General features: G+C 43.8%; 1 protein-coding gene across 1 annotated transcript in view; it reads left to right on the forward strand.

The window, feature by feature from the left end:
* EBF2 (EBF transcription factor 2) overlaps positions 1–13633 on the forward strand; it is a 179761-nt gene that overhangs the window by 131165 nt on the left and 34963 nt on the right. Inside the window, exons 8-10 of the mRNA XM_005285174.5 lie at positions 10595–10712; positions 12447–12577; positions 13427–13553. Coding sequence (XP_005285231.1) covers positions 10595–10712; positions 12447–12577; positions 13427–13553 — 376 coding nt within the window. The remainder of the gene's footprint in view (positions 1–10594; positions 10713–12446; positions 12578–13426; positions 13554–13633) is intronic.

Here is a 13633-nt window from a genome sequence, read left to right on the forward strand (position 1 = left end):
GACAGGTTTTTTTTATGAGGTTCGAAGAGACAGCTGTCAATCCTAGAAATGCGAGCCCATCATAACTGTGTAAAGCAGAGTCTGACTTCTAGGCAAAAATAGGAAACACAGGGCTATTTGATTGATTGATTTTTCCTGATTTAATTCATTAGGTTTTATTTGTGGACCAGATCTGAAGAATTTCAGTGGGTTTCCTTAATAAATTCTTAGTAGAGCTGTTGAGGATTATTAAAGCGCTAGTCCTGTGAAAACTTACACAGGTGCTTAACTTTACTCACATAAGTAGATTGACTTCAGCGGTGTCACTCATGTAATACACCGTGCATGAATATTTGCTGGATGGAGACTTTATTTATTTACTTCTATTGTGGTAGCACCTACTGGCCCCCCACACAGGGATTGGAGACCCATTTTACTAAACACTGTAAAAACACAACACAAACAGTCCCCTACCCTACTCTGACGTGGTTATGATTTGACCTGGTTTCATCACTTGAAATTGAGTTGGTTCCACCCAAAGAGTCGTCTTATGAATTTTGGGTGCATTAAAAAGCATGAAGCACACTCAAGCTTTGCTGTTCACACATAACATGCATGATGTAGATTGAAGTTGCACTGTATGATATGTTTTACTTAATTCTTCAAGCCCAAGAGGCTGGGTTACTCATAACTTGGAAGAGTCTCAAGGTAATGGTTATGATTAGAGATGAATGTGAACCACAGAGTTTGGGCTTTAATTGGATCACAACCAAAGCTTAAGGGTGCTGGGATCCAGAGCGTCGGCTCCAGCTTATTTATAGGAATGGTATAAGTCTTAGCTATACTGTTCTGCTATGAGAGACTTAAAAAAAAAAAAAAAAAAAAAAAGGAAAAGTTCATTTCATTTATATCACACCTGTTTAAAAAAATAGAAAAACAAACCGGTTAAATTAACACTGAATTGTAAATTTAATGCAGCTCCAGATGCCTACGGAGTGTAGGGTTGTTGGGGTTTTTTTTTTTTGGAGGGGGGGGAGGGTTGCTTTTTTGTTTCTTGTTTTTTTAAGAGTAGTTCTTCAGTTTTGAGAGCAACACCAGATGGTTTGTGATCTCATCAACTGTTTGAAATGTGCTTTGCTACTGAGCAGGAGCTTCAAAGACACAATGAAAATCACTTAACTTATGGCCTTTTTGACCAATCCTGGAGTCAATTTTCTACTGTGGGGAGAAACCATCTATTTCAAAAGTGAAATGGTTTGCGATTATTTTATTTTAAATTATTTCCAACACGCGCACATCTTTCTTACATGCAACCTAATGGCTAGAGCGGGAGATGGAAACCAGGACTCCTGGGTTCAGTTTCTGACTCTGCCCTTGACTCGTGTTTTGACCTTGAGCAAGTCAGAACATCTAGTACGCTCTTTTATTCATATGCAAATTGAGTGTAATTATCTTTCATGGGGATGTTGTGAGGTTTAATTAATGTTTGTAAAGTGCTTGGAAATACTTGGCTGAGGCTTTAGAAGTGACATGCACTATTTACAAAACCAGAATTCTGGAGTGGGGAGAAATCTGATTGTGGGAAATGCTTAAATTCTGTGTGTGCGTGAATGTGTGCGAGAGAGAGAGAGAGAGGCCTCTTGGCTAACGTACCAGGGATTAGACTGGGGACTTGGAGAACTAAAAGGATAAATTGCTACATCTTACACAAAAGAGCCAAGGCTCTGTAAGTGAGGTTGTAACAGATTCACATCCTCTGTGGATGGGGCACAGATGTAGGGATCTGTAACCACATGCTCACCAGTGGGTTGTGGCAACAAAGGTTGAAACTCAGTGAATTGTCATAAAATACAACCCAAACTATTTTTATTATTATAACAATGATGCACTCTGTGATGCTCACTTACATCAGTTACCCTCCTCAGATGTTTGAAGTCACTTGCCATAGGTACTAAAACTCATGCAACTTTTGGGATTGGTGAATATTTTCCCAGGTATCTAGTGGCTGTACATATATTGGTCCCACAAATTCTAGCCAACTCAACTCATCAGTACATTTATTAATGAAAATATTTGTCGTTCGAGGAGAGACCCTCATGGAGCTAGGCCAGTTTACACTTGCTGAGGATCTGACCCCGTTTTTTAATATTAGCAATTGGAGTTCACCTGAACTGGAAATCTAAGCCTTCATAATACCACCATATCCATCATCACTATATTCCCAGAGGGTAATTCCCCCAAGAACAGCATAAAAAAACATGATGCACTCCACTCTAATGAGGACTTCTCTCAGGGAACTTGATTGAAGTCCAATGATACTTAATGGTAATGACCGCTGCGTAATGGGGGACAGTAATTCTGTCGACCTGTGATGAGGCACTTCAGCTAAAATGCTTAGCTGAGATTCAGCGCTAAAGCTTTAGCCTCCTGTAGACTGGGAATTCTCCTTGATCCAGGATCATCCTGATTGAGCAGATCCTAGACACCATTGTGGTTCAGAGAGTGGATGAGCAGGAAAATATTAGCTCTAACCACAGACCTGTCTACCCACTGCATTAAAAAGAAACATGGGATATACCCTTATGGGTTTTCCCGTTCTCAGTGCTCCAGAGGGAGGTAGAAAGGGGGGGAAAAAACAAGGCATATCCTTGGGGATATTCTTTCCTGACCCCAGATTGGTTAGCTCAGTTCATCCCTGAGCATGTGAGAAAAAGCTCACCTTGGCTAAGAAATAATCCACAAATTCTAACATACTAGAATCCATGGGCACGCTAGGGTCCCTGAAATGAGGTCAATGCAGATAGTCCTCTGTGCCTTAATTGTAGGATCGGGGTCTAAATGTGGAACTCCAACTAAATGTGGAAATCAGTGGAAGTTCGGTGCAGAGAGAGGTTGCTGGCATTTTTCTGTTAAGCCCATCCCTAGTTCAACTATACAGCAAACACAGTATACTAAGCATCTAATCCTGAAGTCCTCATTTAAACAAAACTCCCATTGACATCAGTAAAAAGAAGAGGAGTACTTGTGGCACCTTAGAGACTAACAAATTTATTTGAGCATAAGCATTGGTGGGCTATAGCCCACTACAGCTATGCATCCGAAGAAGTGTGCTGTAGCCCACGAAAGCTTATGCTCAAATAAATTTGTTAGTCTCTAAGGTGCCACAAGTACTCCTGTTCTTTTTTGCGGATACAGACTAACATGGCTGCTACTCTGAAATTGACATCAGTGGGAATCTTACCTGAGTGAAGACAACAGGATGAGCCTGTGTATGTAGGTGTACAAGTGTTGCTTCCACCCAGGTGGAAAATAATGATAAAAATATCCACATAGTGGTTATTCTTCTGGAAAAATTAAAATAACACAGTACTGTGACTGCACAATTAACAGGGAAAGTACATCAGGAATTTAATATTGTTTCCAGATGTCAAGTGTCATAAAGAATGTTTTCCTCACTTGGAATGGTATCAGGGATTGGTTTTTTTTTTTTTTTTTTTTTAAGAGATCATTTCCACAGTGATGAGATGTGTTGCATGTATGTAAATGCATGTATGCCTGATGTGTATGCATGAATATGTAAATGTGTGTGTTTAGGGATACAAAAGCAATATGTATTGTCCATGTACAACACTGTGTGTATTTATATGCATATATATAATTTGGGGTGGAGCATATTTGTGTGTGTGTGTGCAGAGACAGATATAGTGTGTATATGATGGAGAAATTGCTTTGCTTCTGCCTTACATTTTCATCAGAGGATCTTGAAGCATTTACAATTCCTAACAACACATCTTCAGGATAGGTAAGGAATCCTCCTTCCTCACCACTCCCGCGGACATTGAAATATGCACCCTGCTGACAAAGAGACTCAATTAGCAAGGATTCTCCATTGCGAATGTCCAGCTGCTAGTGTCCAAGGTTTAAATCTTGAGACTTTTAATCACAGCCATCTAGACAGATTTTCACTGTCAGAAGGGGTGTGGAGGATAGGTGGCCTCTCACTCAGTTAGCCAGGTAAGGAATTGTAAATTAAAACTAGCACTTTGAATTGTGTTTGGAAGCAAAAGGGAGCCCAGTACAGCCTATAGAGCCCAGGTTTAATGCGTCAAACATGGATAGCACTTCTGTTCTCTGCGGTAATTGAAGCCTTAGCTTGGTCTTCAAGCAGAGTGCATTACAGTAATGCAGCTGGGAAATGAGAAGAGCACAGGGATGTAGTGAAAAAACCGTTATTCGCCTTCTCATAATTCTTGTTCTTCGAGATGTGTTGTTCATGTCCATTCCAATCGGGGTGTGCGCGCACACATGCACAGTAGCCGGAAGATTTTTCCCCTATTAGCGTCCGTCGGGTCGGCCTGGGCACCCCCTGGAGTCGCGCCTTCATAGCCTCCAATAAAGGACCCTGCCCACCCACCACCACCCTCAGTGCCTTCTTGCCGGCTAGTCCGACAGAGGGGTAGAAGGGTGGGTAATGTTCATGTCCATTCCAACACATCTGGAAGAACAACGATTACGAGTAGGTGAGTAATCGTTTTTTCTTCTTCGAGTGCTTGTTCATGTCAATTCCAATCAGGTCACTCACAAGCCCAAGTTCAGGTGGTGGGGTCGGAGTTGTCCACTGATTGGAGCACTGCTCGCCCAAAGGGCGCATCGTCTCTGGCCTGCTGGGTAATCTCATAGTGCGTGGCGAAAGTATGGATGGAGGACCACATCGCCGCCCTGCAGATTTTCTGAGTGGGAACCTGCACCAGGAACGCTGTTGATGAAGCCTGCGCCCTGGTGGAGTGCACAGTGATTGGAGGTGCAGGGACACCTGCCAAGTTATAGCACTCATGAATGCAGGACGCTGTCCATGACAAGATGCCTTGTGATGACACAGGCTGACCTTTCATTCTGTCCACCAATGACACAAATAACTGGACCAGTTTTCTGAACGGTTTCGTTCTCTTGATGTAAAAGGCCAGCGCCCTGCAGACATCTACAGAGTGGAGTCTCTGCTCCCTGCAGCTGGAATGCAGCTTAGGGTAGAATAGCGGGAGAAAGATGTCCTGGTTAATGTGAAACTGTGGCACAACCTTCACTAGGAAAGGAGGGTGAGGTCTGAGCTGAACCTTGTCCTTATAGAACACAGTGTAATGGGGCTCTGAGGTTAGGGCCCTGAGTTCAGACACCGAAGTTATTGCTACCAGGAACGCGACCTTGTGAGATAGGTAGGGCAGGGAGCACGACGCCAAGGTTTCAAAGGGTGGTACCGTAAGTCTAGAAAGGACCAGGTTGAGGTCCCAGACTGGGACAGGCAGATGGACGTTAGGGTATAGCCTGTCGAGACCTTTTAGAAACCGGCTGACCATTGGGTTGGCAAAGACAGAGGGGCCCTCCGTGCCCGGGTGGAAGGCCAAGATGGCGGCCAAGTGAACCCTTATTGACGACATTGAAAGCCCCTGCTGCTTCAGATGGAGAAGGTAGTCCAGAATAAATGGCACTGAGGCTAGCGTCAGGGATGAACGGCGCTGTGCCGACCAGATTGAAAATCTCTTCCACTTGGCAAGGTAGGTAGCTCTCGTAGAGGGTTTCCTGCTACCAAGGAGGACCTGTCTAACCTGGTCTGAACAGGAAAGCTCCATTGGATTCAACCACGGAGCTTCCATGCGGTGAGGTGCAGCAACCGGAGGTTCAGATGTTGGAGACGACCATGATCTTGTGTCAGAAGGTCCGAGAAGAGCAGCAGGCCAACTGGAGCTTCCAAGGACACGTCTAGGAGAGATGTGTACCAGTGCTGGTGGGGCCAGTCTGGAGCTATCAATATGACTTGAGCTCATTCCCTCTGGATCTTGAGGAGTACCTTGTGAACGAGCGTTATGGGTGGAAAGGCATACAGGAGACAATCTCCCCATGGGCAGAGGAACATGTCCACTCTGGAGCCCAGGCAGTGGTTCTGGAAGGAGCAGAACTGCTGGCACTTCCTGTTGCGTCGCGTGGCGAATAGGTCTATCTGAGGAAAGCCCAACCTTTGGAAGATCAAAATCGCAACATCCAGGCGAAGGGACCACTCGTGGCCATGAAAGGACCTGCTGAGGTGGTCCGCCAGCTCGTTTTGTACCCTGGGAAAGTACGACGCCTGCAGGTGTATTGAATGTTCTACACAGAAGTCCCCCAGCATGAGGGCTTCCTGGCACAGTGAAGAGGAGTGTGCTGCCCCGTTTGTTGATATAGAACATTGCCGTGGTGTTGTCCATCATGACTGATACACATTGTCCTGTTAAGTGTGCCCAGAAGGTCTGGCAAGCCAGGCGCACCACTCTCAGCTCTCTGATGTTAATGTGGAGACCCAGGTCCGCCTAAGACCAGAGACCCTGAGTCCTGCGGTCTCCTAGGTGTGCTCCCCAGCCCAAGTCTGATGCGTACGTCACTAGTGAAAGAGACGGTGTGGACTGGTGAAGGAGACCCCTGAGCATACCTCCTGAGGGTCGAGCCACCACAGGAGGGAGTCAAGGACTGGGCAAGGCAGGGTTACGATCCTGTCCAAGCTGTCCTGGGCTGGTTGATACACGGATGCTAACCGTGACTGGAGCTGTTGGAGTGACGACTGCCATGCACTTGGTGAAGACTCAAGGTGCTGCTGACAGGCCCAATGGAAGGACTGTAAATTGGTAATGGGTATTGTTCACCACAGATCTGAGAGCCCAAGGGGAGCAACTCCGTGAATTTAGCCATTGCTGAGCAGGTATTGTAGGAGTACCTGCTGCTGATGCCCTGCTGGTTAGATATTCGGAGTTGTAGTTGATTACATCTTTTACCCTCTCTTTAAGAGTTCTCGGTTGGAATTCCTGATAGATCTTGCAGCTATGTTTTTGGTGACCCTCGCCCAGACACCATAAACAGGAGGTGTGGGGGTCACTTTTAGGCATGCGCTTCACGCAGTCCTGGCAAGTCTCGAAGCCCAGGGATCGCAGCATGCCCCGGTGACAAATAAGGAGGGAAGAAAAACGGGGGAGAGGAAATGGGGGAACCCCCCATAACTGAAACTTATAAGTGAACTAACTATGCTATACTAACACACTACAGCGAAAACCGAAAGTACTGCTAAGCCACTTGCTGAAGCAAGAGCAAGGGGAAGTTCTAGCTATCGTCACTGGCAGAAGAAGGAACTGAGGGGGTGGCAGGTTGGCAAGGCCCTTTAATGGGCGCCATGAAGGGCGACCCCATGGACGCTGCTAGAGGAAAAATCTTCCGGCTACTGTGTATGTGTGCGTGCATACACCTGATTGGATTGGAATGAACATGAACAAGCACCCGAAGAAGCGTGCCAGGTTTCTAATGTGGCAGGGGAATAATTAACTAATATCTGAGGCCAGTAAAGAGGAACCATCCAGATTAGCAAAGCAAATCTTAAGAACTGCTGAAAACCCCACATACAAGACCACAAACATCTCTCCATTATGCGTGCTGGAACCCAGATTCAGATCTGTGAATGTGTTGCTTGTCCTTTTTTATTCTAACTGTTCAGGTCACAGGTCACAGTCTTCATTCTCTTCTAAAATTACAGTTTTGGGAACTGGATGACTCAAGGAACTGGGATGCAGAATCTTTTGCTTCTACGTAATCGGTTCAAATTGAGCCCAGGTCAGCCGTGACCCGAAAGGATGTTTGATGCCCTCTGTAAATAATTTGGTGTTCTCAGTCTATTTCCCAAAGGCAAGAGTCTACCAAAGCCACCACAACGTTTGGCACCAATTGGTGATCTTAGTCGAGCAGCCATAAACTGAATGAGCATAGTGGCCAAATCTTATCTGTAGAGGTGGTCTCATCAGATCAGGAATCAGACACTTTGGCTTAGTAGTACCAGAGGTAACTTGCCTGTGCTGTGGATACATTTGAGGACTTAAATCTCCAGGGATGTCAGGCCAGCACCTTTCACCAGCACTCAATGCACATAAAGAAAACAAAGCTTGCCATGTTTTACGATCTTGGGAGAACAAGTGGTATTGATGGATATGCATTCAGAAGGGCATTGGCAAAAATGCCTATAAATGGTTAACAAGGTAATGGTAAGAAATGTTGACCTTGATTTGTTTAGCTAAGATGTAAAGATTTTTGAAGGTCAAAGGTGTCCTTGTGTAGTGTTTTGGAGTCTAACTGTGTCTGACCCTCTAACATTAAGCTGCTGTGGCCTGTAGTTTTGAAGAGTGAAGCAAACCAGGGGGAAAGAGAGAAGGGGGAGAGAACAGGAAATGGAGTGAGGTGTTTCAGGAAGTTGTCAGGAGTTGACTGATTGATTCCAGATGGAAAGGGTCACCCTCCATGACCCAGGAAATACTCACTGGGGGAAAGCAGTTGTTGGCTTGTGAAAGGGGAGGGCCTGGGAGCTAGAGACTATGGTGGAATGCACGTTCTGCTTCCTTTTATTCTTAAAATGTTGAGTCTTAATCTTCAGTATTAAACAATTTGATTGTCCTCGCCCAGCAAGGGGGAAGTGAGTGGAGCTAAATCTGGAGCTCCAGTAACTTTACCTCCATAATCTAAAACATTCTTACTCTGTAGCATAGATAAAAAAGTGAACCAGAAGAATCATAGTAAAGACAACATGAGGTCTCTTTTGCTGAATTGCAGTAATGCCAAGAGATGGGCCCAAACCAAAACCCAAGCTCCAACAACCTCCAAAACACAGAGCGAGTTGAGATCTAGCCCCAAACTGTGAGTTGGGCCCATCTCTGAGGATGGCTTTATTTATTTACTCCAGGCTCCATCCTGTCTTTGCCCGCCCGGTGGTGAACCTGATAGGTGACAAAATGAAACCACACATGAGAGGGGTCTGACGGGGGTTTCAGTAATACCTGCTCACCATGAAATTTGAGGGTGCTCAGCACTTAGGAAGAATGCGACTTCTGTCCGGAAGTTATCTCTCATGTTTCAGGGACCAGTAGAACACTGTGAATGGAATGTAGATCATCTATATTCTCTCACTTTATGTGTATAATGCAGATACCTATATAGTCACACGCCTGTAATGTGTATGATTTTGTTTGTGTGTATTAGTATATTAATGTATATTGTGTGTGTGTGTGTGTGTGTGTGTGTGTGTGTGTGTGTGTATTGTGTGTGGATATATAACATTGTCTCTGTGTGGCTGGGTATTTGTATATATATATATATATATATATATATATATATATATATATGTGTGTGTGTGTATGGGATATATTTTTGATTTACATTTGGTTACAATTTAAAATCTTGTCGTAAATATTTCAGACACTGGAATGATTCAGGTCTATTCCCTCGTTGCCATAGCGTGGTCTGTGCTGGCCAGTGAAAGATTAAAATTTATTTCCATTGTTTAAGGGAAAATAATGAGGTGCATCTGACTGGGTTCAGCTCTGTCATGCGGGAAATGTTCACTTTGGAACAGAGTCTCACTCCACCCAAATGTGCAATGATGAAATCAGTTGGCACACACAAAAGCAACACATTTTGTGACAGGAATGCATGAGCAGTATTAATGTACAGTATGACAAGAGCCTTTTGGAATGAATTAACCTTGTCGTAAAAAAAGAGTGAGAGAGAGCATTCTTTAAACCAGCAAAATCCTACAGGAGGGCAGGGTTTCCCTGCTGTGTGCTGAATACAGTTTATCAACAATTAAAGCCTGAAATTCTCTTACTTAAAGCATGACAATTGCATCTGTGAAAATTCATGCACACGCTCAGGGTCAGATCCTTAACAGCTCGCTGCAAATAAGGGTAGCTCTGTTGAAGCCAATGGAGCTACGCCGATGTGGACCAGCTGAGGATCTGGGCTTCAAAGTTCTAACGAGATGCATGTTCTTCAGACTGGTTCAAATGATAGATTTTTTTTTTTAATATATGTGGTTTAAAGATGCACGAATCTCTGGGTTTAATGGATTTATAGCTTAGGACATTTTGTTTTAAAGAGAGATCTCAATGAGACTCAGTAACAAATACAATTATTTCCTCTAAGAGTTTACTTGTGTCCTGTTAGAACCCAGCGAGATTGGACAAAAAGGGCAAGATTTTCAAAATCTGTGATTTTGAGAGCCACAATTTTTGGGTGCCCAACCTGAGACACCCTTAAAGAGGCCTGATTTGCACAAAATACTGAGTGCCCACCTTCTGAAAACCAGGCCCTTCTACCCCTTGCAGCTAATGGAAGTTTCTGTTTATCTCAGTGGATAGAAACCTATGTTTTAGGAGCAGATGGTTGTAAGTTTGATTTCCTATGATGCACGTGTGTGTAGGATAGCAGATGGCTGTGCTTCTATATATACATAGCAGAGGGCACATTATTCTGGTGCTCTGCAGTCTGCCCTCATTGTCTGTACATACAGCCCTCTATGCTACAATGCATCACAGAAAACTAAACTTAGGATAGTCTCGTCGCTGGTTCATTATGTCATGTACATTGAGGATAGCATATGGGCCTTCGGACGCATGTTAAATGGAATGAAGGCACAGGGTAGACACTGAAAATTCTTTTTCCCCTAGTGGGAAATAAACAATTATATTTTCCAAATAGAACGGGATTTTAATTCAATATAATAATAAATACATCAAAAGCTGAATACTGAAACAAGTAATTTACCTGCCTTTTTTCCTAGGTTGTGTTATCAACAACAGTGAATGTTGATGGACATGTATTGGCAGTGTCTGACAACATGTTTGTTCATAACAACTCTAAACATGGACGGAGAGCGAGGAGACTTGACCCCTCAGAAGGTATGGAACTTTGTCTGGAATACGGTACACCAATGAAAACAAACACATGCACTCTGCACTTGAATTTTTGTTTGTTTTGGTGGGCGTGGAGAGAGCTGCAGAACCTCAGGGGCTTTAGAGAAGGAAGATGAACCAAAAAAAGGCTCCACAGCATGCAGATTTGGATCCTTCTACATCTAAGAGAGAGACTCCCCCCGCCCATCTATTAATTAGTTAGCTTGTACAGGGCTGTGAAGATGAAAAACTCAGTAAAAGCATTAACAATTAGCTAAGAATTTCAGACTTACTGCTCAGCTGGCCTAGACTTGATTTCAGGCAAATTAAGCAACATGACATCTTACTTAAACAGAAACATTACAGTGCAAGATGTGTATGAAAAAGTGTCAGTGGTTCCCTTAAACAAACTGTGCGCAAAGCATAACAATGCGCAGAAGGAGACTGACACTAATTGATTTTAGTTTGTTTGGCTAAGCAGGAATTGCCGTCGTCCATGGGACAGTTCTTGGGGTATATTAAAGCAATTACCAATACCTGTATCTGTTAAGCTTCAAAGTGGGTAAACCCCCCCTCTCTCTGTCCCTGCCCCTCTCACAAACTCCACTTCTTCAATATAGGCAGTACTTAAAATAACTTAAAAATCATATCTATGTCTCTTCCCCCCGTCTCCAATCTCCCTGAAGCCTGTGAAAGTGAGAAGAGTTTGTGATGTTAGTAGAAGAGACAAGCAAGGCTATTATTTCATTACACTGTTTTGTTGCCCCCCCTTCTTAAATGTGCCCTGTATCAACCTAAAGAAGAATTAATGAACTGGAAGAAAATGATTGAATCAGTAAAGAATTCGGAGCAGTGTTAATTCCCCCCCAGCGGGCAGTGAAATGGTAGAAGGAAAATCCCAGGATTCCAAGCCTAGGAAGCCATCCAGTTTTTCCTTGACTGATTGGATGTGATTGACTGGCTGTTCAAAGGAGTCTCATGTTTTTGGAGCCCTGCCAAAGTTCCCCTCCACCTCTGACCCTGTCAACATTGGGAATGGAGTGATGGATTGACTTTGGTTATGGCCTGGAAACCATATTGGGTTCCTGATGGGATGTATAGTCCAGAGGCCTTGAACATATGGAAAAGAGAAGAAGAAAAAATCTATTCCATAAAGTCACAAAAATTATTAGAAATTGTCTCTTGATAGGTACTGGAGGAAACACAAGATATCCCATTGATAAACACAGTAAATTGTAACACATCCCTCCTACAGCCTGCTTCTTTTGCTCTTGTGTGATCGTATGCTAATAAGTGTTTTTAAAACAGCCTCTGCACAATCACTTAAGTGATTCACTTTTACACCCACTACTACAGTTGGCCTATTAGGCTTTAATGACACAATGTTAAGTGCCAGTAATGAATAGGTGAGTAATGAACACTAGCAAGGCAGAGAACAAAATTATTTTATTTTATTTTTGGTTCCTTGGAATGGTAAGCAGCCTTGGTGGGTGAACGAATTAAGGGCTGTGGTAGCACTGGGGGATACAAGCCAGCAATACAGCTGCAGCAGTGCAAACCCCCTAGAGCAGACAGGCGAAAGTGCGATAAGCCATGATTTGCACCAGTGCAATTTGTGCAAATAACAGTGTTGCCTATCCAGTCACGGGGTTTAACTGGCCCTGACCTACCCGAAAACCTAGCCTCCCAGACCAGTTGCAAGAAAACTAACCTACCATTTTTATCCCTTTTTTTGTTTAGCCACACCATGCATCAAAGCTATTAGCCCAAGTGAAGGCTGGACTACAGGGGGCGCAATGGTGATCATTATAGGAGACAATTTCTTCGATGGGCTACAAGTGGTATTTGGGACCATGCTTGTATGGAGTGAGGTAGGCAAAAGTAACTTGCTATTGCATAGCTGAAGCTAGATATTGCTGGTATAGAGAAGGTCGATGGGGAACAACTATTCGCTCATTCTCATCATAATACAAGAACAAGGGGATGGTCCATGACATTGAAAGACGATTACTTTAAAACTGAGGAAAGGAAATGCTTTTTCGCCCAGTGCTTGGTTAGTCTGTGGAATACTTTGCCACATAATATCATTGTGTCCATGAACTTTTAGTGGGATTCTAAAAAGGACTGGATGTTTCTATGGATAAGAAGAATATCCAAAGTTACAGGGAGGATTAAAAGAAAAGGCCAGGAGTTCGGGAAAGGAAACAAACCTTCAAGTTTCAGGGCATAAATCAACAATTAATTAACGGGGGACAGGAAGAAACTTTCCCTGTAGTATCCCTGCAGGATTTCTTGTAGATTCTTCTAGAATCCCTCTTCCTGGGGGGAGGGATAGCTCAGTGGTTTGAGCACTGGCCTGCTAAACCCAGGGTTGTGAGTTCAATCCTTGAGGGGGCCACTTACGGATCTGGGGCAAAAATCAGTACTTGGTCCTGCTAGTGAAGGCAGGGGGCTGGACTCCATGACCTTTCAAGGTCCATTCTAGGAGATGGGATATCTCCATTTATTTATTTTATTTGTACCTTCTTCTGAAGCAGTTGGTGCTTTGCATGATTGGATACAAGATGCTGGAGTAGATGGACCACTGGTCTGATCCAATCTGGCAATTCCTAGGAAGGAGTAAACAGTTTCATTTGCTTGAGAAACACAACCAGGGGCCAGTGGGGAAAAACGCAAACAACCCATACATGACATGCTTCTCTCTTGTTGTTATTTCCCAGCTGATCACACCTCACGCTATTCGAGTCCAGACCCCCCCTCGTCACATTCCTGGTGTAGTCGAAGTCACACTATCATATAAATCCAAACAGTTCTGCAAAGGAGCCCCGGGCAGGTTTATTTACACCGGTAGGTGAATGTGATTTACTGTGGAGGGCTGGAACACGAATGTCTCTTCCTCTCAGTAATATCGATTACTCTTTTTTAAA

The sequence above is a fragment of the Chrysemys picta genome, chromosome 2 (genome assembly GCF_011386835.1).
Source record: "Chrysemys picta bellii isolate R12L10 chromosome 2, ASM1138683v2, whole genome shotgun sequence".
Classification (NCBI taxonomy): Eukaryota; Metazoa; Chordata; order Testudines; family Emydidae; genus Chrysemys; species Chrysemys picta.